The sequence below is a fragment of the Eleutherodactylus coqui genome, chromosome 4 (genome assembly GCF_035609145.1).
Source record: "Eleutherodactylus coqui strain aEleCoq1 chromosome 4, aEleCoq1.hap1, whole genome shotgun sequence".
NCBI lineage: Eukaryota > Metazoa > Chordata > Amphibia > Anura > Eleutherodactylidae > Eleutherodactylus > Eleutherodactylus coqui.
Window position 1 is genome coordinate 303,131,642 of NC_089840.1, and position 26,827 is coordinate 303,158,468.

The 26,827-nt window shown below is 47.1% G+C and overlaps 1 protein-coding gene across 1 annotated transcript in view; it reads left to right on the forward strand.

The window, feature by feature from the left end:
* The window catches only part of CLCN1 (chloride voltage-gated channel 1), a 306,841-nt gene that overhangs the window by 171,065 nt on the left and 108,949 nt on the right, over positions 1-26,827 (forward strand). The window contains exons 12-13 of the mRNA XM_066601497.1: positions 12,327-12,476; positions 14,388-14,457. Coding sequence (XP_066457594.1) covers positions 12,327-12,476; positions 14,388-14,457 — 220 coding nt within the window. The remainder of the gene's footprint in view (positions 1-12,326; positions 12,477-14,387; positions 14,458-26,827) is intronic.

Consider the following 26,827-nt stretch of genomic DNA (forward strand, 5'->3'; position numbering starts at 1 on the left):
CAGAGCAGAGTTATGTTGACTATCCATGTTATCTCACAGTACATTTCTGCGAGAAAACCTCAGATCTCTCGTTCCCATGCTGCTAACTTAAGGAGTTGTCCGGTTTAGAAAATCCATTATCAAATATCCTATATTAACGATTTTGAGTTAGTAGATGGAGGTCCATCAGTCAGGACCCTCATCTGTCAGCAAGAGCAGCATACAGATAGGAAGAGTACCTCTCGCTCTGGAGGATTTAGTCCAATAGAAACTATTTACAACCCTAATTCCCAAAAAGTTGGGACGCTGAGTAAAATGTAAAGAAAAAAGAATGCAATAATGTGGAAAACTCATCTAACCATAGTTTATTCACAGTAGAACATAGAACATATCAGACGGGGAGGGAGACATTTTTTCATTCCATGTGTTACTAATTTAGAGATTGATGGCAGCAACACATCTCACAAAAGTCGGTCGGGGCCATGTCTACCATTGTGCAGCATCCGCTCTTCTGGGAAGTGAGGAGAACAATTGCTGGAATTTTGGGAGAGTAATGTTGACCCCTTCTTGTCTGATATAGGATTCTAGCTGCTCCACAGTCCTCGGTTGTCGTTGCCAGATTTTCTGTTTGATAATGCGCCAATTTTTTTCTATTGGTGGAAGGTCCGGACTGCAGGTGGCTGATTCACTCCTGACTCTTCTTCTGTGAAGCCATGCTGCTATGATGGATGTAGTATATGATGGAAGGTCTGGACTGTAGGCGGACGGTTCACCCTGGACTCTTCTACTGTGAAGCCATGCTGTTGTAATGAATGTAGTATGTGGTGGAAGGTCTGGACTGCAGGCGGCCGGTTCACCCCGGACTCTTCTCCTGTGAAGCCATGCTGTTGTAATGGATGTAGTATATGATGGAAGGTCTGGACTGCAGGCGGACGGTTCACCCTGGATTTTTCTCCTGTGAAGCCATGCTGTTGTAATGGATGTAATATATGATGGAAGGTCTGGACTGTAGGTGGACGGTTCACGCCGGACTCTTCTCCTGTGAAGCCATGGTGTTGTAATGGATATAGTATATGGTGGAAGGTCTGGACTGCAGACGGCCGGTTCACCCCGGACTCTTCTCCTGTGAAGCTGTTGTGATGGATGTAGTATATGTTGGAAGGTCTGGACTGCAGGCGTCCGGTTCACCCCGGACTCTTCTTCTGTGAAGCTGTTGTGATGGATGTAGTATATGGTGGAAGGTCTGGACTGCAGGCGGCCGGTTCACCCTGGACTCTTCTTCTGTGAAGCTGTTGTGATGGATGTAGTATGCGGTGGAAGGTCTGGACTGCAGGCGGCCAGTTGACCCCAGAATCTTCTCCTGTGAAGCCATGCTGTTGTAATGGATGCAGTATGTGGTGAAACGTCTGGACTGCCGGCGGACGGTTCACCCCGGACTCTTCTCCTGTGAATCCATGCTGTTGTGATGCATGTTGTAAGTGGTGGAATGTCTGGACTGCAGGCAGCTGGATCACCCCAGGCTCTTCTACTGTGAAGCCATGCTGTTGTGATGCACGTAGTAAGTGGTGGAATGTCTGGACTGCAGGCGGCTGGATCACCCCGGACTCTTCTCCTGTGAAGCCATGCTGTTGTGATGCATGTAGTAAGTGATGAAATGTCTGGACTGCAGGCGGCCGGATCACCCCAGGCTCTTCTCCTGTGAAGCCATGCTGTTGTGATGAATGTAGTATGTGGTGGAAGGTCTGGACTGCAGGCGGCCAGTTGACCCCAAAATCTTCTCCTGCGAAGCCATGCTCTTGTGATGGATGTAGTATATAGTGAAAGGTCTGGACTGCTGGCGGCCGGTTTACCTCGGACTCTTCCCCTGTGAAGCCATGCTGTTGTGATGGATGTAGTATATGGTGTAATGTCCGGACTGCAGGCGGCTGGATCACCCCGGACTCTTCTCCTGTGAAGCCATGCTGTTGTGATGCATGTAGTAAGTGATGAAATGTCTGGACTGCAGGCGGCCGGATCACCCCAGGCTCTTCTCCTGCGAAGCCATGCTCTTGTGATGGATGTAGTATATAGTGAAAGGTCTGGACTGCTGGCGGCCGGTTCACCTCGGACTCTTCCCCTGTGAAGCTATGCTGTTGTGATGGATGTAGTATGTGGTGGAAGGTCTGGACTGCAGGCGGCCTGTTCACCCGGGACTCTTCTCCTGTGAAGCCATATTGTTGTGATGGATGTAGTATGTGGTGGAAGGTCTGGACTGCAGACGTCCGGTTCACCCCCGACCCTTCTCTTGTGAAGCCATGCTGTTGTGATGGATGCAGTATGTGGTGAAAGGTCTGGACTGCAGGCGGACGGTTCAGCCCGGACTCTTCTCCTGTGAAGCCATGCTGTTGTGATGGATGTAGTATATGTTGGAAGGTCAGGACTGCAGGTGGCCAGTTGACCCCAGACTCTTCTCCTGTGAAGCCATGCTTTTGTGATGGATGTAGTATATAGTGAAAGGTCTGGACTGCAGGCGGCCGGTTCACCTCGGACTCTTCTCCTATGAAGCCATGCTGTTGTGATGGATGTAGTATGTGGTGGAAGGTCCAGACTGCAGGTGGCTGGGTCACCCCGGACTCTTCTCCTGTGAAGCCATGCTGTTGTGATGGATGTAGTATGTGGTGGAAGGTATGGACTGCAGGCGGCCGGTTCACCCCGGACTCTTCTCCTGTGAAACTGTTGTATTGGATGCAGTATATGGTGGAAAGTCTGGAATGCAGCGACCGGTTCACCCCGGACTTTTGTCTTGTGAAGCTGTAGTGATGGGTGCAGTATGTGATGGAAGGTCTGGACTGCAGGCGGCCTGTTCACCCGGACTCTTCTCCTGTGAAGCCATATTGTTGTGATGGATGTAGTATGTGATGGAAGGTCTGGACTGCAGGCACAGGTCCTTCAAAGCGGCAATCTTGGTTTCTTTCTATTGGCTTAGGTCCTAAAGCATATAAAATTAGAACTACGTGACCCTTTACAAGGTCGGATGTATAAATTGACTGGAATATACAGATTGCTGCTGATGTAAAGTGGCAAAACTTTTTTGGGGGAATTTTTTTTTATTTATAAATGTTTTTTTCCCCCAAACACATCAAGTTTCACATTATTAGCTCATGAAAGAGTAATTACCAATCAAAGCAAAATGGCAAGGCATGTTTCACATGAAACCGCTAACCAGACGGGCCGCTGAACCAGGAGGGGCGAGTATATATTAATGTAAGCTCCCAGTCGGGACCCGCCATCCCGTTCCCTTTAGTGATGGAAGAATCCACCTTCACCTCCTTATTTCCTATTTCTAGTTGACTTTAAAAGAAAACCCATAAGCTAACTACAAACCAGAACTCACTGGCAGACTGACTCCCTAACTCATTCACTCCCTAACTCATTCACTGGCAGACTGACTCCCTAACTCATTCACTGACTGATTCACTCACTCCCTAACTCATTCACTGACTGACTGACTCACTGACTGACTGACTGACTCACTGACTGACTGACTGATTCACTGGCTGTCTGACTTACTGACTGACTCTCTCACTCCATAACTCATTTACTGACTGACAGACTCACTGGCTAACTGACTCACTGACTGACTCACTCACTCCCTAACTAATTCACTGACTGACTGACTCACTGGCTGACTGACTCACTGGCTGACTGACTCACTGACTGACTCACTCACTCCCTAACTAATTCACTGACTGACAGACTCACTGGCAGACTGACTCCCTAACTCATTCACTGGCTGACTGACTCACTGACTGACTGACTGACTCACTCCCTAACTCACTGACTGACTGACTGATTCACTGGCTGTCTGACTCACTGACTGACTCTCTCACTCCCTAACTCATTTACTGACTGACAGACTCACTGGCTGACTGACTCACTGACTGACTCACTCACTCCCTAACTAATTCACTGACTGACTGACTCACTGGCTGACTGACTCACTGGCTGACTGACTCACTCACTCCCTAACTCACTCACTGACTGACTCACTGGCTGACTCACTCACTCCCTAACTCATTTACTGACTGACAGACTCACTGGCTGACTCACTCACTCCCTAACCTATTCACTGGCTGACTGACTCACTGACTGACTCACTCACTGGCTGACTCACACTCCCTAACTCATTCTCTGGCTGACTGACTCACTCACTGGCTGATTCACTCACTCCCTAACTCATTTACTGACTGACGGACTCACTGGCTGACTCACTCACTCACTCCCTAACCTATTCACTGGCTGACTGACTCACTGACTGACTAACTGACTCACTCACTCCCTAACTCATTCACTGACTGACTGACTCACTGGCTGACTCGACAATAATTCTCTAACTTTCCAGTGTCGTACAAACATGAAATTTGCCACAACCATTGTTTACGTCCTAGTAGGAAAAGTTAAGGGGTCACAACTTCAAAATTCAATTTTAAGTATGAAAAACTGAAAATCCGTGATTTCTGAGTTTTTTTTCTCAGAAACCATAGAGCTTAAGGAAACGCTTTGTATACTGAGGAGAATCTACCTCCCCTCTATGTGTATATACTGAGGAGAATCTACCTCACCTCTGTGTGTATATACTGAGGAGAATCTACCTCCCCTCTATGTGTATATACTGAGGAGAATCTACCTCACCTCTATGTGTATATACTGAGGAGAATCTACCTCACCTCTATGTGTATATACTGAGGAGAATCTACCTCCCCTCTATGTGTATATACTGAGGAGAATCTACCTCACCTCTGTGTGTATATACTGAGGAGAATCTACCTCCCCTCTATGTGTATATACTGACGAGAATCTACCTCACCTCTATGTGTATATACTGAGGAGAATCTACCTCACCTCTGTGTGTATATACTGAGGAGAATCTACCTCCCCTCTATGTGTATATACTGAGGAGAATCTACCTCCCCTCTATGTGTATATACTGAGGAGAATCTGCCTCCCCTCTATGTGTATATACTGAGGAAAATCTACCTCACCTCTGTGTGTATATACTAAGGGTAATCTACCTCACCTCTATGTGTATATACTGAGGAGAATCTACCTCACCTCTATGTGTATATACTGAGGAGAATCTACCTCACCTCTATGTGTATATACTGAGGAGAATCTACCTCACCTCTGTGTGTATATACTGAGGAGAATCTACCTCACCTCTAATGTGTATATACTGAGGAGAATCTACCTCCCCTCTATGTGTATATACTGAGGAGAATCTACCTCCCCTCTATGTGTATATACTGAGGAGAATCTACCTCACCTCTCTGTGTATATACTGAGGAGAATCTACCTCACCTCTCTGTGTATATACTGAGGAGAATCTACCTCACCTCTCTGTGTATATACTGAGGAGAATCTACCTCACCTCTGTGTGTATATACTGAGTAGAATCTATCTCACCTCTGTGTGTATATACTGAGGAGAATCTACCTCACCTCTATGTGTATATACTGAAGAGAATCTACCTCCCCTCTATGTGTATATACTGAGGAGAATCTACCTCACCTCTATGTGTATATACTGAGGAGAATCTACCTCCCCTCCCTGTGTATATACTAAGGAGAATCTACCTCCCCTCTATGTGTATATACTGAGGAGAATCTACCTCACCTCTCTGTGTATATACTAAGGAGAATTTACATCACCTCTATGTGTATATACTGAGGGGAATCTACCTCCCCTCTGTGTGTATATACTGAGTAGAATCTACCTCACCTCTGTGTGTATATACTGAGGAGAATCTACCTCACCTCTATGTGTATATACTGAAGAGAATCTACCTCCCCTCTATGTGTATATATTGAGGAGAATCTACCTCACCTCTGTGTGTATATACTGAGGAGAATCTACCTCCCCTCTATGTGTATATACTGAGGAGAATCTACCTCCCCTCTATGTGTATATACTGAGGAGAATTTACATCACCTCTATGTGTATATACTGAAGGGAATCTACCTCCCCTCTGTGTGTATATACTGAGTAGAATCTACCTCACCTCTATGTGTATATACTGAGGAGAATCTACCTCACCTCTATGTGTATATACTGAGGAGAATCTACCTCACCTCTCTGTGTATATACTAAGGAGAATTTACATCACCTCTATGTGTATATACTGAGGGGAATCTACCTCCCCTCTGTGTGTATATACTGAGTAGAATCTACCTCACCTCTATGTGTATATACTGAGGAGAATCTACCTCACCTCTATGTGTATATACTGAGGAGAATCTGCCTCACCTGTATGTGTATATACTGAGGAGGATCTACCTCCCCTCTATGTGTATATACGGAGGAGAATCTACCTCCCCTCTATGTGTATATACTGAGGAGAATCTACCTCCCCTCTATGTCTATATACTGAGGAGAATCTACCTCCCCTCTATGTGTATATACTGAGGAGAATCTACCTCCCCTCTATGTGTATATACTGAGGAGAATCTACCTCACCTCTGTGTGTATATACTGAGGAGAATCTACCTCACCTCTGTGTGTATATACTGAGGAGAATCTACCTCACCTCTATGTGTATATACTGAGGAGAATCTACCTCCCCTCTATGTGTATATACTGAGGAGAATCTACCTCCCCTCTATGTGTATATACTGAGGAGAATCTACCTCACCTCTATGTGTATATACTGAGGAGAATCTACCTCACCTCTATGTGTATATACTGAGGAGAATCTACCTCACCTCTCTGTGTATATACTGTGGAGAATCTACCTCACCTCTATGTGTATATACTGAGGAGAATCTACCTCACCGCTATGTGTATATACTGAGGAGAATCTACCTCCCCTCTGTGTATATACTGAGGAGAATCTACCTCACCTCTCTGTGTATATACTGTGGAGAATCTACCTCACCTCTATGTGTATATACTGAGGAGAATCTACCTCACCTCTATGTGTATATACTGAGGAGAATCTACCTCCCCTCTGTGTATATACTGAGGGGAATCTACCTCACCTGTGTGTGTATATACTGAGGAGAATCTACCTCACCTCTATGTGTATATACTGAGGAGAATCTACCTCTCCCCTGTTTATATATATATATAGTGAGGAGAATCTACTGAAAGGCTGCAAAGTACATAAATAAGCGGCCATGGACTACAGAAATGAAGCCTTTAAGGCTAAGAAGGGGAAGCTACTTTCACTTTGAGGGTAAACTTGAATAAAATGGGTATTACCCTTAAATGTATAAACTGCTTGCCTCTAGCTCTCTCCTCACTGCTTGCCTCTAACGCTCTCTCTTTTCACTACTTGCTTCTAGCTCTTTCCTCTGACTGCTTGCCTTTAGTTCTCCCTCTTCTGACTGCTTGCCTCTAACACTTTCTCTCTATTCATTGCTTACCTGTAGCTCTCTCTTCACACTGCTTGCCTCTAGCTCTCTCTGTTCGCACTGTTTGTATCTAGCTCTCTCCTCTCACTGCTTGTCTCTAGCTCTCTCTCTTCTCATTGCTTGCCTCAAACTCTCTCTCTTCTCACTGCTTGTCTCTAGCTATCTCTTCTCACTGCTTGCCTCTAAGTCTCTTTCTTCTCACTGCTTGCCTCCAGCTCTTTCTCTTCTTACTGCTTGCCTTTAACTCTTTTTTTCTCACTGCTTGCCTCTACCTCTCTCCTCTCACTGCTTGCCTCTAGCTCTCTCTCTTCTCACTGCTTGCCCCTAGCTCTCTTTCTCTTTTCACTGCTTGCCTCTAGCTCTCTCCTCTCACTGCTTGCCTCTAGCTCTGTCTTCTCACTACTTGCCTCTAACTCTTACTCTTCTCTCTGCTTTTCCCTAGCTCTCTCTCTTCTCACAGCTTGCCTCTAGCTCTCTCTTCCCACTGTTGACCTCTAGCTCTCTCTTGTCACTGCTTGTATCTAGCTCTCTCTCATTGCTTGCTTCAAACTCTCTCTCTTTTCACTGCTTGCCTCTAGCTCTCTCTCTCTTTTTACAGCTTGCCTCTAGCTCTCTTCTCTCACTGCTTGCTTCTAGCTCTCTCTCTTCTCACTGCTTGCCTCTAGCTTTCTGTCTTCTCACTGCTTGCCTCTAGCTTTCTGTCTTCTCACTGCTTGCCTCTAGCTTTCTCTTGTCACTGCTTGTATCTGGCTCTCTCTGTTTGCACTGCTTGCCTCTAGCTCTCTCTTCTCACTGCTTGCCTCTAGCTCTCTGTCTTCTCACTGCTTGTCTCTAACTCTTACTCTTCCCACTGCTTGCCCCTAACTCTCTCTTCTCACTGCTTGCCTCTAGCTTTCTCTTGTCACTGCTTGTATCTGGCTCTCTCTCTTCTCACTGCTTGCCTCTAACTCTCTCTGTTTGCACTGCTTGTCTCTAGCTCTCTCTCTGTCTCTCTTCTAACCGGTTGCCTCTAGCTCTCTCTTCTCACTGCTTGCCTCTAGCTCTCTGTCTTCTCACTGCTTGTCTCTAACTCTTACTCTTCCCACTGCTTGCCCCTAACTCTCTCTTCTCACTGCTTGCCTCTAGTTTTCTCTTGTCACTGCTTGTATTTAGCTCTCTCTCTCTCTTCTCACTGCTGGCCTCTAGCTCTCTTGTTACTGCTTGTATCTAGCTCTCTCTCTTCTCACTGCTTGCCTCTAACTCTCTCTGTTTGCACTGCTTGTATCTAGCTCTCTCCTCTCACTGCTTGCCTCTAGCTCTCTCTTGTCACTGCTTGTATCTAGCTCTCTGTCTTCTCACTGCTTGCCTCTAGCTCTCTCTTGTCACTGCTTGTATCTGGCTCTCTCTCTTCTCACTGCTTGCCTCTAACTCTCTCTGTTTCACTGCTTGTATCTAGCTCTCTCCTCTCACTGCTTGCCTCTAGCTCTCTTGTTTCACTGCTTGCCTCTAACTCTTTTTTTTCACTGCTTGCCTTCAGCTCCCTCTCTTCTAACCGCTTGCCTCTAGCTCTCTCTTCTCACTGCTTGCCTCTAGCTCTCTGTCTTCTCACTGCTTGCCTCTAGCTCTCTGTCTTCTCACTGCTTGTCTCTAACTCTTACTCTTCCCACTGCTTGCCCTTAACTCTCTCTTCTCACTGCTTGCCTCTAGCTCTCTTTGTCTTTTCACTGCTTGCCTCTCTTTTTTTTCACTGCTTGCCTATAGCTCTCTCTCTTCTCACTGCTTGCCTCTAGCTCTCTCTCTTCTAACCGCTTGCCTCTAGCTCTCTCTTCTCACTGCTTGCCTCTAGCTCTCTGTCTTCTCACTGCTTGTCTCTAACTCTTACTCTTTCCACTGCTTGTCCCTAACTCTCTCTTCTCACTGCTTGTCCCTAACTCTCTCTTCTCACTGCTTGCCTCTAGCTCTCTCTTGTTACTGCTTGTATCTAGCTCTCTCTTCTCAGTGCTTGCCTCTAACTCTCTCTGTTCGCACTGCTTGCCTCTAGGTCTCTTTCTTCTCACTGCTTGCCTCCAGCTCTTTCTCTTCTTACTGCCTGCCTCTAACTCTTTTTTCTCACTGCTTGCCTCTAGCTCTTTCTCTCTTCTTACAGCTTGCCTCTAGCTCTTTCTCTTTTCACTGCTTGCCTCTAGCTCTCTTCTCACTGGTTGCCTCTAGCTTGCTCTTGTCACTGCTTGTATCTAGCTCTCTCTTCTCAGTGCTTGCCTCTAACTCTCTCTGTTTGCACTGCTTGCCTCTAGGTCTCTTTCTTCTCACTGCTTGCCTCCAGCTCTTTCTCTTGTTACTGCCTTCCTCTAACTCTTTTTTTCTCACTGCTTGCCTCTAGCTCTTTCTTTCTTCTTACAGCTTGCCTCTAACTCTTACTCTTCCCACTGCTTGCCCCTAACTCTCTCTTCTCACTGGTTGCCTCTAGCTTTCTCTTGTCACTGCTTGTATCTAGCTCTCTCTCTCCTCTCACTGCTGGCCTCTAGCTCTCTTGTTACTGCTTGTATCTAGCTCTCTCTCTTCTCACTGCTTGCCTCTAACTCTCTCTGTTTGCACTGCTTGTATCTAGCTCTCTCCTCTCACTGCTTGCCTCTAGCTTTCTCTTGTCACTGCTTGTATCTGGCTCTCTTTCTTCTCACTGCTTGCCTCTAACTCTCTCTGTTTCACTGCTTGTATCTAGCTCTCTCCTCTCACTGCTTGCCTCTAGCTCTCTTGTTTCACTGCTTGCCTCTAACTCTTTTTTTTCACTGCTTGCCTTCAGCTCTCTCTCTTCTAACCGCTTGCCTCTAGCTCTCTCTTCTCACTGCTTGCCTCTAGCTCTCTGTCTTCTCACTGCTTGCCTCTAGCTCTCTGTCTTCTCACTGCTTGTCTCTAACTCTTACTCTTCCCACTGCTTGCCCCTAACTCTCTCTTCTCACTGCTTGCCTCTAGCTCTCTTTCTCTTTTCACTGCTTGCCTCTAGCTCCCTTCTTTCACTGCTTGCCTCTCTTTTTTTTCACTGCTTGCCTATAGCTCTCTCTCTTCTCACTGCTTGCCTCTAGCTCTCTCTCTTCTAACCGCTTGCCTCTAGCTCTCTCTTCTCACTGCTTGCCTCTAGCTCTCTCTCTTCTCACTGCTTGTCCCTAACTCTCTCTTCTCACTGCTTGCCTCTAGCTCTCTCTTGTCACTGCTTGTATCTAGCTCTCTCTTCTCAGTGCTTGCCTCTAACTCTCTCTGTTCGCACTGCTTGCCTCTAGGTCTCTTTCTTATCACTGCTTGCCTCCAGCTCTTTCTCTTCTTACTGCTTGCCTCTAACTCTTTTTTTCTCACTGCTTGCCTCTAGCTCTCTCTCTTCTTACAGCTTGCCTCTAGCTCTTTCTCTTTTCACTGCTTGCCTCTAGCTCTCTTCTCTCACTGCTTGTCTCTAGCTCTCTCTCTGTCTCTCTTCTAACCGGTTGCCTCTAGCTCTCTGTCTTCTCACTGCTTGCCTCTAACTCTTACTCTTCTCACAGCTTGCCTTTAGCTTTCTCTTGTCACTCCTTGTATCTAGCTCTCTCTCTTCTCACTGCTTGCCTCTAACTCTCTCTGTTTGCACTGCTTTTATCTAGCACTCTCGTCTCACTGCTTGCCTCTAGCTCTTTCTCTTCTTACTGCTTGGCTCTAACTCTTTTTTTCTCACTGTTTGCCCCAGCTCTCTTTTTTCACTGCTTGAATCTAGCTCTCTCTACTTACTGCTTGCCTCTAGCTCTCTCTCTTTTCACTGCTTGTCTCTAACTCGGTCTTGTCACTGCTTGCCTCTAGCTCTCTCTCTTCTAACTACTTGCCTATTGCTCTTTCTCTTTTCACTGCTTGCCTGTAGTTCGCTCTCTCTTCTCACTGCTTGCCTTTAGCTCTCTCTTCCCACTGCTTCCCTTTCACTCTCTCTCTTCATACTGCTTGCCTCTCGCTCTCTCTCATCTCACTGCTTGCCTCTAGCTCTCTCTTTTCACTGTTTTCCTCTAGTTTTCTCTCTTCTCACTGCTTGCCTCTAACTCTCTCTTTTCTCACTGCTTTTCTCTAGCTCTCCCGTCTCACTGCTTGCCCCTAATGCTCTCTTCTCACTGCTTGCCTCTAGCTCTCTCTTCTTGCTGCTTGCCTCTAGCTCTGTCTTCTCACTGCTTGTCTCTAACTATTTCTCTTCTCTTGCCCCTAGGTCCCTCTCTTGTCACTGCTTGTCTTTAGCTCTCTCTCTCTCTCTCTCTCTCTCTCTTCCCACTGTTGGCCTCTAGCTCTCTCTTGTCACTGCTTGTATCTAGCTCTCTTTCTTCCCACTGCTTGCCCCTAGCTCTCTCTCTTCTCACTGCTTGCCTCTAGTTCTCTGTGTTCCCACTGCTTGCATTTAGCTCTATATTCCCACTGCTTGCCTCCATCTCTCTCTCTCTTCTCACTGCTTGCCTCTAGCTCTCTCTCTTCCCACTGCTTTCCTTTAGCTCTCTCTTTTCTCACTGTTTGTCTTAAGCTCTCTTCTCTCACTGCTCTCCTCCAGCTCTCTCCTCTCACCGCTTGCCTCTAGCTCTCTCTTCTCACTGCTTGCCTTTAGCTCTCTCTTCCCAGTGCTTGCCTCTCGCTCTCTCTTCTCTCACTGCTTGCCTCTAGCTTTCTCTCTTTTTACTGTTTTCCTCTAGTTTTCTCTCCTCTCACGTCTTGCCTCTATCTCTCTACTCTCATTGCTTGCCTCTAGCTCTCTCTTCTCTCACTGCTTGTCACTAGCACTTCATTCTCACTGCTTGCCTCTAACTCTCTCTTCTCATTGCTTGCCCCTAGCTCTCTCTTCTCACTGCTTGCCTCTAACTCTCTCTTCTCACTGGTATCCTCTTGCTCTCTCTTCTCACTGCTTGCCTCTAGGTTGCTGTCTTTGTCTCTGGCAGGCTGTCTTACACTCCATTTCATTGACTCTTTCTATCTTGCTGGATGATCTCACAGCTTATGCCCCGGGAGAGCATCAGTGTGCTATTCGACAACCACACCTGGACCAAGCACGTGGGTAACACCTCAGTTCTGGGACGTTCTGCTGCCTTCATCCACCCCTCCGTCAGTGTCTTCGTCACTCTGCCCCTCTTCTTCATCATGAAGGTAAGGTCCACCTTGTGCATCTTTTGAATGAAAGTGATCGTCTCTCAACAGAAATATTTCATTCTTTAATTGCCAACTCACACAGGAAGAAAATATTGTCCAGGCGCCCCTTGCCTACAGGGTTGGTACCATTAGCAGATCTTTCATACTGGAGTACCAACTACTAGCTCTCAGGCAAGCCCATGGCCTACAGTCACATTATGTTATTCATACGTGCGTCCTATGTAGTTTTTTAGAAGTTCATGGGATGCATAATGAGAAGAGGCTAGACACCAGTAGGTTTCATCACCAACACAGAAAGGGGTTCTTTACTGTAAGAGCAGTGAGACTGTGGAACTCTCTACCGGAGGAAGTGGTGATGGCAAAATCCATAGAGGAGTTTAAAAGGGGACTTGATGTCTTTCTGGAGAAGGATATTACAGGATATAAATATTAGGTTGTGTCAATCCTGGTATACAGGCAGGTAGGAACTATTAGGGGTTGGTCCAGGGAACAGTCTGATTGCCATTAGGGAGTCGGGAAGGAATTTTTCCCCCAAAAGGGCTAATTGGCTTCTGGCCTTGGGGTTTTTTGCCTTCCTCTGGATCAACACAGTAGGATAGACAGGCTGGACTAGATGGACAATGTCTTCATTCGGCCTTACATACTATGTTACTATGTTACTATGTTACTATGTTACCAAACCTCATGGAGCCAGAGCTCATCTGTCGTGTAATATCACATTTCTTCCTGTCTTACCTCCTTATCATTGTTTGTCTTTGCCTGGGATCAGATTTTATTGACTGGGAATTGACCATGAACATTCTCTGTAATCAGTTCATATGATTTATGGTGTTCCTTTATGGTTTAGATATGCCACAGTATTTGTGCACAATTACATGCATTCTGTGCTGAAGGTCACATGGAAGGCTCACAATGTGTCACATCATAGTAAAGCTCTCCCTAAGGAGTGATGCTACTCATAACGACCCAGACTGAGGCAACTACTAAGATCAAACCTCCAAAGCCCTATGTGTAAAAGGCAAAGCTTTAGAGAATGCACCTACAAATGGACATTTGTCATTATGTCCCTACCAGGCTCTAGTACTAAGGAGGAGCAGACGTCTTCACCTATGCACTAGACGTGCTGGCCTTCTAATACAATATCTTTTCTTAAAGTATCAGCCTAGGACTGGCTCTAGTGATATGTCATTGATCCCACAACTGGTGCCAAACTTATGGAACTGCAGCTACATGCCCTGGTTTATGGATTGGGCAATATTATTTCTGCACCGTATAACTGCATAATTTTGGCACCATGTGGTGGTCCATAAGAGGAAGGACATCAAGCCTAAGGTCTACCCTCGTCCTACCCCAAAATAGGCCAAAGACAAAACTGGTAGCTTTCTGCTTTTCCAGCCGGTTGATGGCCTTTATTCAGATGTTTCCATTGTAGGACGCCTTAGGCTCTGTTCACACCTCCACTGGTCTTTTCCTTTGTTCAGCCTTGTCTTCTTATATAAGGAAATAAAAAGCTTTAAAAAATGTAACTACAAATGGACTCTTAAGACCTCCAGTATTGAAGAGGAGTAGACTTCTTCATTCATCACAAGAGCCAAGCCATGAAAATAACTGTAGTGCCGATCCGGCACATGATGAGCTTGAACGCTGCCCAATGGACCCCACTGACTATAATGAAGCCCATTAGGTGTCAACCATTGCCTCTGGCAGGTTAACCAGCATGCTGCACGTTCTGTTTGGCCTTTCATGCCAGACGTGTACTTGGGGAGACCTCCAGGTCTTGGTCTTGTCTCTGTTGAATGCATACAGCCTCATCATTTATATTTCTGCCCAAAAGCCACACTGCTGATTGCTTATCGACATTAACAAGTTCTTAAGTCTTTCCTCTGTATTTGTCTCTTCCTCCTCTAGTTCTTGATGTCTGTCGTTGCCACTACAATGCCGATTCCCTGCGGAGCCTTCATGCCGGTGTTTATATTAGGTGAGTGCAGCGCAGGCGATGGTCGAGGCCAGGAACCACAAGGAGCGCTCAGCAAGGTGCGGTCTGTGGATTCCGGGACACACGAGGTCTTGGGACTTCTGTTTTGTAGCTGCTCTTATATTGTATTTGCATCCCTTTATGTTGCAGCAGCGGTCTAAGGCCAACATAATAAACTGTATACATTATAGTCCGTCCAGAGTAAAGACAAATGGCTGAGTGATTATGTGCAGAAATCTGACCTCTGACCTCCGGAGATTTTAACTAAAAGGCTTGTCCGTTTTTTGGAGACCCTCGCTTCAATAAGACCCCTGTATTAAAAGAATAACGCGAACTATACTTACCCCTGGGTAGCGTCTGGGATCCAGCGCTGCAGCCCTGCAGCATTGTTGTGGCAGCGGCCGTCACAGGAAGTCAGGTGACTGCTGCAGCATTTCAGCGGCTTGCTGTGCGGTCACAATAAACCGAACCCCAGCGGGGCTGCAGCGCCGGATCCCAGAGAGCTGAGTATAATTATTATTTTAACACAGGGGTCCTATTGAAGTGGGGGTCTCCAGTAACCCCTTAGGGACATGGCCTATTTTGGGCTTAGTGGCTTATTCACACAAGCCTATATCACTTGAGCCATAACTTTTTGATTTTTCCGTCGGCGTAGCCGTATGAGGGCTTGCTTTTTGCGTGACGAACTACATTTTTTATTGGTACCATTTTTGGGTGAATATAATGTATTGTAAAACTTTTATTATGTTTTTTTGAGAGCAGCGAGAGAAAACACATCAAATCCGCCATTGTTTTTAACAGCATCAATCAAAGAGCATAAATGACACAACACGTTACGATTACAACGAGCCCAAAAACATTGGCATTTTTTAGGTGTTTCCTCTTTTGCATAATAAAAACCCTTTTCTTTTGGAAATTATAATTATTTTTGCATCGCGGCATTCAAAGCTGCCTAACTTTTTTATTTCCCATGGACGGAGCTCTGTGAGGGCTTGTTTTTTGCGTCACGAGCTGTAGTTTGTATTTTTGGGGGACATGTTGCTTTTTTGATTGCTTTTATTGCATTTTTTGGGAGGTAAAATGAATAAAATAAGCATATTTTTTAACGAATATAAGAGAACGGTCGGTCCTAGAGCTGAAGTCCAAAACTGTCACTGAGGCAGAAAAGAGGTCTGTTTGATAAAGAGTAGCCCGTCACAGTACAGACACTACTAAAATTTCATCTTATTAGAAGCATCAAACTAGGGCTGAGGACAAACACAGCGGCCACGTGGTGAATGGAGGAGGAACGTGGATTTCTAGACACACATATGCTAAAGATTAATGGCTGACCATGCATGGAGACCCACTGGTGTGGGCTCCCCAGGCAGTTATTTGTAGGTCCCAAATAATAGATGGCCCAGGTTTATAAGCCTAGCTGTATATTTGATGATGGAACAATGAAATGGGCCAAGTGGAGGTAAACCAATGTGGGGGAGACCACGGGGGAACAAGATGGATGTCACGGGTGGCTCTGCGATCCCTCCCGACAATTGTGGCAAAACCTGGCTCGGTCACATGCAAGGGCAATGGGTTTGCCAACTGTACCAATTATCGACAGTGGTTTGTCACTTTCCCCGGTTTTCCTTTTTACAGAGGCTCGTGCAACTGACGGTTGTGTAGATGGGCCCCAATCTTTTCTCCTCCACACTGCACTTGATTTAGGATTGACAACTGTTGCTTTCCCCTCTGGCCAATGTTAATTCTCTGCAGCTCTGCTGTACACCTCCTCTCCCATCCTCCTCCTCCGACAACCTCCTCACTACATCTCCTCACTCCTCCGTCACTTCCTGTCCTAACTCCTGCACTTTCTCTGCAAACCCCTCCTCACCTCCTGCCTCACCCTGCTCATTTTCCCAGTCTTGAGTCTCACCCTTCCCCATCTACCAATCGTAGATAGAATGACAAGCAGCCAATCAGCAGCAAGTGGTTTGCGGGGCAGATAGCTCAAGCCCGTGAAGAATGGGGAAAGATGAGCTGTTTCTTACATACAGCACCTTCTATGTCTCCGCAGGAGCACATAGCCAGGTGCTTCAGAACTGGTGACTGTGTGGCTACCCTGGAGGACCCCCGGGCCGCTACAGTTACCTCCTATTAAAAACACAGCCATCCCTGGCTTGTAATGAGGTCAGAGGGCCGGAGAAGTGCACCTACTGATATATGTGACAGCACATTATTTTAGGAATTAGAAAACTTGCAAGTTTTTTTAGGGAATGTTTTGGGTTAAGACAGAATCTTAGGTTCCAGCTAGCTATGGGGTCCTTACAATATTCTTCTCCCCACAATCAGACAGTTTTTGCATAAAACATATTAATGCAGTAAATGATGTTATGGAAATAAATCCTATTCCAGAAGATTTCACTGGTCTGTTCCAGATTGGTTATAATGAGAAGCTTCATGCATGAATATATGTATTTGGACTCGGGTACTCCCCGTGAGCCCCCATACCCTTCTGGTACACTACAGTTATACTGAATATGACGCACCAATTACATGCATACCCCTCCCAACATCACAACAACTCCTGATTGGCCTAGTATGTAACGACGCTGATGATTAACATATGTTTACGCCCCAGGTGTATGTCGCTATGTGAACACGTGATTTACAGGAAACATAACTAGAATAGACTATCAATGTCTGCCTGGACTAAGGAATCCAAGAGATGAGATAAGGAGCAGCCCCCCCTCTTATAAGCGGAGGGCGTCACAGGACCTTGTAGAACTTGTGTAGGAGTGTATTTCAGGATACCAGCATAAGAATGAACCAGTTAACCATTACACTGCTAGCTATTTTCTATGAAGGAGGATATATGAATATATATATATATATATACACACATAGGCATAGGCTGCTTTAGGAAACACAATTATATTATTATTACTACAACAATGACATTTATAAAGCTTGTGCTGTACGGTAGGCAACCTGTAAGGGAAGGAATTCACGGGTTACACAACAGTCACACATCATTACTGTTCAGTCCTTTTAAAGAGTCCATATGTATGCAACGAACTGGGAAAAACCATGCAATGTGACAGTAGTTTCAGCTTGGCAAACCTTTCCCGGTGGCCGCCTTGCCACAAAGGGGTAGGAATAAGTCTATTTGGTGCAAATGAGCAGAATAACAAAGAGCCCAGGACGCACCATGCGGCAGTCTAGTCCAATGTTTCTGTAAATAGCAGGTTAGAGGTGGGCAACAGAATTTCATACAAGAACTGTAACACTTTTAGAACTCGTCAAGACGTCTCTTGAGGCACACACACTTGAACGTTGCTTTTCAACTCTCTGAGAAGTCCCTCAGGGCACAAACCGTGCTGAACAAAACTTTAATAAATTAGGGGGGATTTGTAATCCACAGGATTTCATAAGTTAATGCAAGAAAGTTAGTCCTGCAACCGCAGGGGTGGTTGTCCACAGGTAATTCTAGTGGATCTCCTCAGAACTGGTAGTCCAGAGAGTCTTCTTCTGAGGGTAGGTGCAATAGGAACTTGTAACATAGTAACATAGTATGTAAGGCTGAATGAAGACAATGTCCATCTAGTCCAGCCTGTCTATCCTCCTGTGTTGATCCAGAGGAAGGCAAAAAACCCCAAGAGCAGAAGCCAATTAGCCCTTTTGGGGAAAAAATTCCTTCCCGACTCCCTAATGGCAATCAGACTGTTCCCTGGATCACCCCCTAATAGTTCCTACCTGCCTGTATACCAGGATTGACACTTAACCTAATATTTATATCCTGTAATATCCTTCTCCAGAAAGACATCAAGTCCCTCTTAAACTCCTCTATGGATTTTGCCATCACCACATCCTCAGGCAGAGAGTTCCACAGTCTAACTGCTCTTACAGTAAAGAACCCCCTTCTGTGTTGGTGATGAAACCTGCTTTCCTCTAATCGTAGCGGATGTCCTCTTGTTACTGTCGCGGTCCTGGGTATAAACAGATCCTGGCAGAGATCCTTGTATTGTCCCCTCATGTGACATAGTATGTAAGGCCCCTCTTGTGGGGATAGTGGTGGTATATGGGCTAGAATTTGGGGTGGTATTGGCGGTGGTTGATACAATAATCTGGAAAAAAGAATTCTGGTACCACAATATCTGGTTGGTAAAGTCTTCAGTGGAAGTGTTCAAACACAGGCTGGACAAATATCTGTCTGGGATGATTTAGTAAATCCTGCACTGAGCAGGGGGTTGGACCCGATGACCCTGGAGGACCCGATGACCCTGGGGGTCTCTTCCAACTCTACCAGTCTACGATTCTATGTCCTGACATGCATTCGTTTCAGTTTCAGAATTTGTTTCTGTTCCTTCAGTCTTTGAGTCTGTAGATCTAGACGATGATGGCTCTGCCAAACAAATTTTTAAAAGGTTGCAATGCACCACCTGAATACGTCCACTAGGCTGTGTTTACGATGCAGTCCTTTCTCATGGGAAAATATAGCAGAAACAGTATTGGGCTGCAATTCCCATCTTGAGTCCAATTTTCCGGTACGGTGCTCTTTCCATAACCATACACGATCTCCTACTTGAAGAGTAGCGGCATTGGCACTTTTGTTAAAGTCTCTGGATCGTTTATTCCGCATGGTTATCCACAATATCCTGAGCTTCTTTGAGGCGACGCTGACGGTCTTGAACCCATTCAGTTTTAGGCATAGGATTTGTATCATCAGAAACTTGAACACCCAACTTCAAATCAGCAGGTAGTTTTCCTTTCCATCCAAACATAAGGTAGTGCGGTGTGCAGTATTGTTATAAGTGTAGATTAATTCAGGTAATATCGCTGGCCAATGAGCTCGTTGACTCTGAGCATGGGCGTAACTATAGAGGGTGCAGGGGATGCGATTGTACCCGGGCCCAGGAGCCTTAGGGGGCCCATAAGGCCTCTCTTCTCCATATAGGGAGCCCAGTACTATAAATAAAGCATTATAGTTGGGGCCCTGTTACAGATTTTGCATTGGGGTCCCGAAGCTTCAAGTTACGCCTCTGACTCTGAGGAAGGGTTCTTAGCAGTTCTAGTATTGTCTGATTGGCTTTTTCACACAATCCATTCCCTTGGGGATGATATGCTGCGGTTCTCAATTTTTGACATTTGTAGACATCACATAGTTCTTGAAACAGTTGAGACTTGAATGCAGAACCTCTGTCAGACAGCATTTTGTTGGGGTATCCGTAATTGAGAATGAAATGTTTCCATTCAACACCTGCAGCTTTTTTGCGGTTGCTGGAACAACTACTGTAAATTTAGTCTAATGGTCAATGAGGGTGAGTACGTAGTTATATCCAGATGAACTAGCCCCTACCTTGAGATGATCAATAGCCAAAAGTTCAAGAGGCTTGTTAGCAAAAATTAGATGAAGAGTGGCATTTTGGCCATTTTTAGCTCTTCTGCAGGTCTCACACTCCTGACACCATTTTTCAATGTCATTGCGCATTCCAATTCAATAAAAGCGCTGTCTTATGGTAGCTTCAGTCTTATGCACTCCAAAGTGACTTGACTGATCATGGTATGCTAGCAGGACATCGCAGAGAGGGATGACAATCTGATGAACATGGTTGCCAGATACAGGATATTTGGAATTCCTTAGGATGAGATTCTTTTTCAGGAATAGTCTCCTTCTCTGTCTCCAGGGGCCTTGTAGTTCCAGATCAGAAGACTTGCGAAGGATCCCTTTGGGGATAGTTCCAGATAACAAATACTCTTGTAACTCACCAAAAGTTCTGCTATCCTGCTGTAACGGGAGTCATCTCTGAAGAGTATCAATGGAATCAGTTGAAGGATTGGAGTCATTCATTGATGAACAGCAAAGTTGTTGAGCTTAACAAACTTCAAAATTGGGCATTTCTATTTCTTCCCACTGATCTTTTCAGGGAAGTAGTCTAGTACTAACCTAGAGAGAGTGTCAGCATTAGTATTGGTTTTTCCAGCTTTGTATTTGACATTGAAGTTGAAATTGGCAAGCCTGGAGAGCCATCTCTGCCCTAGAGCTCCGGGTGTAGCAGAATTTAGATGACCCACTGGATTATTATCTGTATAAGTGGTGGATGTTGTAGCGATTAAATAATCCTTGAACTTTAATGTTACTGCCAAAACTAGCGCAAGAAACTAGCTTAGAGGAGCTATAATTCTGATCATTGCTGTGTGAACCCTTCAGCGAGCGACTAGCATCAGCAACTACTCTTTCTCTTCCTTCCTGGACTTGACTAAGCACGGCTCCTAGCCCTTTAACACAAGCATCTGTATACAAGTTGAAGGAGAGAGTATAATCTGGGTATGCTAGAATTTGAGGTATAATTAGTCGTTCTTTGAGGGTCTGAAATGCTTGCTTTTGTTCAATCTCCCAATTGATTGGTAAGGGCCTTTTATGTGACTCTTTTTTTGAAGGTCCCCTCAGGGCTTCTTGTAGAGGAGCGGCTACACAGGTGAAATTAGGAATGAAGCGTCGGTAATAGCCTACAACCCCCACGAAGCTTCGGACATCCTTGAGAGTACAGGATACAGACCGTCAGCACTAACAATGTGACCCAGGTAGCACACCGTTACCATAGAAACAAAAAAAAGAACACAAAGCCAAAGACTTATGAGCAGCCCTTCTTATATGCAACAGTACCTAATGCTGGTAAATTGTCTTCTATGCGCGGCAGTGGGTAGGCATCTTTATGCGTAATGTTATTCGACTGGTGATAGTCTGCGCAGAATCTGATGCCACCATCTTTCTTTTTCACTAGCACAATAGATGGAGCGATAACATGATTATCCTTCATTTCCATGATCATCGCTTTCAGTGGTTGATGGGACGAAGGGGGTATTGGATGTTTGTCTTTCTTTCATTAGGGCATGGCCATTAGTGGGTATAGTGTGGGAGATGCCTTTTATTTGGCCAAAGTCCATGCTATGGTTGCTAAAGGCACTAATAGTACTAAATACCTAGAAATAATCCTGGTTTAAAGATACTAAATGTGAATTGCCATAAGCACCTTCAGTCACCAAGCTGTTATATTATATAGGAGCAGCCCTGAGGCCGCCATGTTTATGGATGGACGGCTGCAGACTGGGTTTTAAATCTAGGTGTTTGTCCGTCTGCATTATAATAAAGGATTTTATAGAGAATTAATACCAAAGGGTTAATTTTGCTTCTGGCAATTCACATTCAGCATGTTTGCTAAAGGCAGCCTGTTTCTCTAAAGCAATACCTGGACTTTAGGGTTCTGGGTATCTCCTATGTGACGACCTCTGAGCCAGGACTGCGACCTGCATGGATGTAATTGATTTGCTGCCCCCTGCTGTCCGCTACTTTCCCCACCATCCAGCACATCTTCTGCTGACAGTAATGATACTTGAGCTACTGCAGTATATTTGTTTAAGTGGATAGGGATATTTCCTAGATTTATCAGCCGGATGGGGACTCTCCCATCAGTCACTGCGACTAGGCTCCTAGCACTTCTAGCAGTGTCCATCTGTATGTATGTGCTCACCTAAGGCCTCATACTCCCGTCCGTCCAGGCCAGGACGACTCTGACACCGCAGTAAAGATTCAGATCAGGGGGGACTATTACAGTTCTTATGTCCTTAATCCGGGGTCTTCCCACATGACCCTTCGGGTTGGCAAACCTCTGGTGTGCTGACAATGCTTTAACCCTTTCCAATCCATTTATTTTTTCTCACCCATTCTCCCCAGCTGCAAATAAATTGGAGCTGGGAGAATGGGTGAGAAAAAATACATTTTCCCTGCACCCTCCTGATCTGACAGAGTTCAGGAGGGTGCAGGGAGGGACCTGCTTACCTGACCGGCGTCTTGTGCATTCTCCTTCTGCTTCCCGGCTCGGCGATCATGTGACCGCTGGGGTCAGGTGACACCTGGCGGTCACATGATCGCCGGGTCGGGAGACAGAAGGAGAATGCACAAGACGCCGGTCAGGTAAGCAGGTCCTTGCACGGTGCAGGCTCCCGGCTCGGCGTTCATGTGACCGTCGGGGGTCAGGTAACACCGGCGGTCACATGATCGCCGGCCGGAATCTATGCATTGCATAGCGCTAATTGAGCGCTATGTAATGTGTAAAGGAGTGGGCAGAAAGGGTTAAAAACCCTTTCTGCCTTCTCCTCGGGGGTCCTCGATGACGACCAGTAAAGGAGTGCATCTGCACCCGATGTGCCTGACGATCGGGTGCAGATCCACTCCTGCACTGCAGTGTCGGGCCTGCCCCGACATCGGAGCTGTGGAGGAAAATGATGATGTCGGGGCAGGCCCGACATTGGACTGGAAAGGGTTAATAGCTGTCCTCGGCACGCCGGCCCGTTGAGCCTTCGAGGCTGCTGGAACGGAATGCTGTAAGGCTTCCAACATTTCTGTGTAACAGTTGTGGAGGATCTCTTATGCAGTGAAATGCCATAATGAGACTGCATGGGACTATGGACAGGTATAGGAAAGGGTTAAGCATAGCGAGCTTAGAGGGGGTGGAGCTAGAACAGGAAAGGGAAGGGAAGGAGAAGGAAGAGGAAAGAAGAAGATTTCAGTTAAGCGATGAAAGGAGAAGAAAGAGGACGCAGCAAGAGAGACAAGCAGCACGAGAAAGAAAGAAAAGCTTCAGAAAGCAGGAAGACAGAGCAAGAGCATCCGAAGAGCCGAAGATGAGGAAGTAAGGAGACGAGCGTGGAGAGAAGGAAGAAGCGTGAATAGAAGACACAGTGATAGAAGTAGCAGACAAGCTAACGAAGATGGAAGGCTTACGTGAGCAGATACAGCAGGCGGTTCGGCAGGACGACACCGGATGGTTAAAGGAGCTGCTCGCCAGTTGCAGAGCGGCACCAGAGTCCGGGAGACCCACGGCGACAGAGGTGCAGGAGCGGGAAGACAGAGGGAGCGCGGCCCAAGAGCGCGAAGCGGAGCGTGGACGCCCGACGAGACGGAGAAACCCCCCGGCAAGACTCAGCTCGAGTCCAGCGGCAAAGCGGAGCAGCCACAGTGCCAGCCGGGGCAACGAAAGTCCAAAAGAAACCGGAAGCGAAGGGAGGAATAAGGCGCCAAATTCAAATCGTACGGCGGGAAAAGCCCCAGCGAGGAGCCAAGGTCACCTCCAGCCGAGGGTATGGTGCAAAGAGGCGGGCATCCGGCAGCATCGGCAGCATGCTCCAAGGCAGCAGAGCAGCGCGCGGCCAGGCGCAGGACGGCGGGAGCAAGAGGAGGTGAGGAGCGGCGGTTGAAAGAGGCGGCCCCGGGGAGCACGCGGCATGGCCGCCGGCTCACGCAAGATGTCGGCGCCGTCAGGTGGGGGCAGGTGGGGGCGCAGCAGGCCATAGAGAAGCCGGCCGTAGGAGAGAGGAGCGCAGGCTGTCCACAGGGGGGGGGGGGGGGGTGTATAGCCCCACAAACAGTTTTGCCAGGATCCAGCGCGCGGAGGGGCAGCAGAGAAGGGGTTAGCGCAAGGGAGGAGAACAGGAGCTCGCCTTCACGTATTAGCCCCTCGCAGTCACCGGGCCCTGGGGCCATTAACCCTATTTATACATCAGGTTCTGACGAGTCCAGTTATTCCCCGATTCCCCGCCCCCGGCCAGCTACCTCCCGCCTTCCCCGCGAGGGTGCCCAGCGTAACACGCAATCTAGGCATCCCCCCCCTTCGTACGGATGCTGCTACAACCAGCTCTCATAGTTTTTGTCACGTGAACCCTAGTTATGTGTTCATGTCCGCAATTCCATCGGTCTATTCTTCCCATAGCTCCTTTAGTCACGCCAGCAGCAGACGCCAGGGACAAGGCGCTAAGCGCAGGCAAAGGGAAAGGGCTAGGTGAGAGAGGTACATACGGGAGTGTGATAGAGAGCAAGTTAGGACAGGATCCGAGTGCGGTAGGGTTGGGCTTAGAGAGCGAGAGGCAGGTAGGAGCGACAGGCGCAGGGTGCAGGAGTCAGACAACTGACAAGAAATTCGACGCCAGCTGGCGGGTGCGCCATCAATCATCCCAAGCGGGGATAGCATACGCCGCAGGAGGCATGAGGACTTGCAGAAACGGCCAGATCGGGGCCATCCCGGAGCAATACTTTCAAGAAGGGCGCAAGAGGCTACGCATATGTCAGACCGGCAACCCTCACCTAGACAGGACAGGAGTACCGCGAGAAGACTGGCTGGGACCACACCCTTGGCAGCGCCGGAGGTTGGTCGAGCCGGTGAGTTAAATTATACCAATGCGTGGAAAAATGTTATGGATCCCGCGAAGGTGGCGGATAAAGATGATTTAGTTACTGTATTGAAGTCGTTATTGAGTAAAGTCGACTCAAATGAAGGACTTTCAGTGTCCGGTGTGTCAGCAGGGGGCGAGGGCCCACCTGGGGTTAATGTGGTTGTTACTGAGGCGGACCCATTGGATGGGTTAAGATACGCCGATTCGTTATTCTGTGGAGTTGCCCCGTTGGGGGTTGGGTTATCAGATGAAATATTGGAAAAAATATGGAAAGGTTTATATGTGGATATTTGGTCCTTGCTATCGGCGGACCACGTGATGGTTGATAAGGAAAGAGTATCTGAACGCGGTGCGGAGAAGAAGCCGAAGGTTGCCAAAACGTTTGGCAACTGGTTGCAGGCTTATACGGTTCTGTCTTGCATCACTTGCCAGCATCAGCCGAGCAAAGGTCCTGAGCTGCTAGTTTATCTAAACATGATTTTTAGCGCTTATAAATTGCATGGCGGCGCCGCATGGTGGCGGTACGACAAAGATTTTAGGCGTCGTGTATCAGGAGCGAGTCACATAAGTTGGGCGTCGAAAGCGACCGACGTATGGATTCAGCTGATTCTTGCGCAGCGTCAACAAAAAACACTTTTTCTTGGAGGAGCCACATGGGGAAATCAACAGCCCCCTGCGGCCGCGCCACGTCCACACGGCTCTTGTTGGCTATACAACGAGGGCCACTGCAGATTTTATGCCTCTTGCAAATTCAGACATGAATGCTCTGTCTGCGGGGGGCACCACGCTGCAATACGCTGTTTCCGTAAGCAGAGAACAGCAACAGCGGTGGGTGGTGCCAGCGGAGCACCGAACACCAGTGAAAAGCAAGCACCTGCTTCCGTGGCTCGACCAGTACCACAGGAAGCAGGAAGCAAAAATCCTTAGTCAGGGTTTTTCCGTCGGTTTCGTTATCCCCTTCACAGAGCAATCAGCCACCTCGTCATGTCGCAACCTGAAGTCAGCCACGGACAATCGCGAACTAGTTAAGGAAAGGCTGTTAAAAGAAGTTGAATTGGGACGCATGGCTGGCCCTTTCGTGGAGCCCCCGTTCTCCAATTTGCAGGTGTCCCCGCTGGGACTGGTCCCCAAAAAGGAGACTGGCAAGTTCCGCTTGATTCATCATCTATCCTTCCCAAAAGGGGAGTCGGTGAATGATGGCATTTCAAAGGAGCAAGCCTCAGTGGCTTACACTTCTTTTGATCATGCAGTTATGTTAGTCAGGAGCGCGGGCAGGCGGGCTCAGTTGGCGAAAACCAATATTGAGTCTGCTTTTCATTTATTGCCGGTCCACCCGGAATGCTTTCACTTATTGGGCTGCATGATCGATAATCATTTCTTTTATGACATGCGCTTGCCAATGGGTTGCTCCATTTCATGTTATTACTTTGAGCTTTTCAGCTCCTTCCTGGAGTGGATTCTCAGGTACGAGACGGGCATCCCGTCGGTAACACATTACCTAGACGATTTCTTGTTTATCGGCAAGGATGCGTCTGGCGTTTGCGGTTTTCTGTTAGAGACGTTCCAGAAACGTATGCAATATGTGGGGGTCCCGTTGTCGGAAGAGAAGACCATGGGCCCTGTGACCCATTTAGTTTTCTTGGGAATAGAAATCGATACAGAGGAAATGGTCTTCAGGCTACCTATGGACAAAGTAGCACGTCTGCGCCAGACGGTAGCGGAAGTGTCACGTTGTAAAAAGGCTACATTGCGACAGTTTCAGGTGCTCATGGGTTTGTTAAATTTTGCATGCAAAGTCATCCCCATGGGCCGCGTTTTTTCTAGACGGTTATCATTGGTGACGGCGGGGGCCAGAGAGCCCCATCATTTTATTCGGGTTACTCACGGTATCAGAGTGGATTTGCATACATGGTGAGTATTTCTGAAAACGTTTAACGGGCAGGTTTTGTGCCCGAAGGAGGAGTGGTCAGGCGCTAACCTCAACCTGTTTGCGGATGCGGCCGGTTCGGTTGCTTTTGGCGTTCTATTTAAAACCCATTGGTGCAGGGAGCCCTGGCCAGGGTCGTGGATACAGAAAAAATGGATTAAAAACATTACGTTATTGGAGTGTTTCCCAATAGTGGTGGCTTTGGAGCTATGGGGAGAGGAGCTCCAGGATCGGAAAATA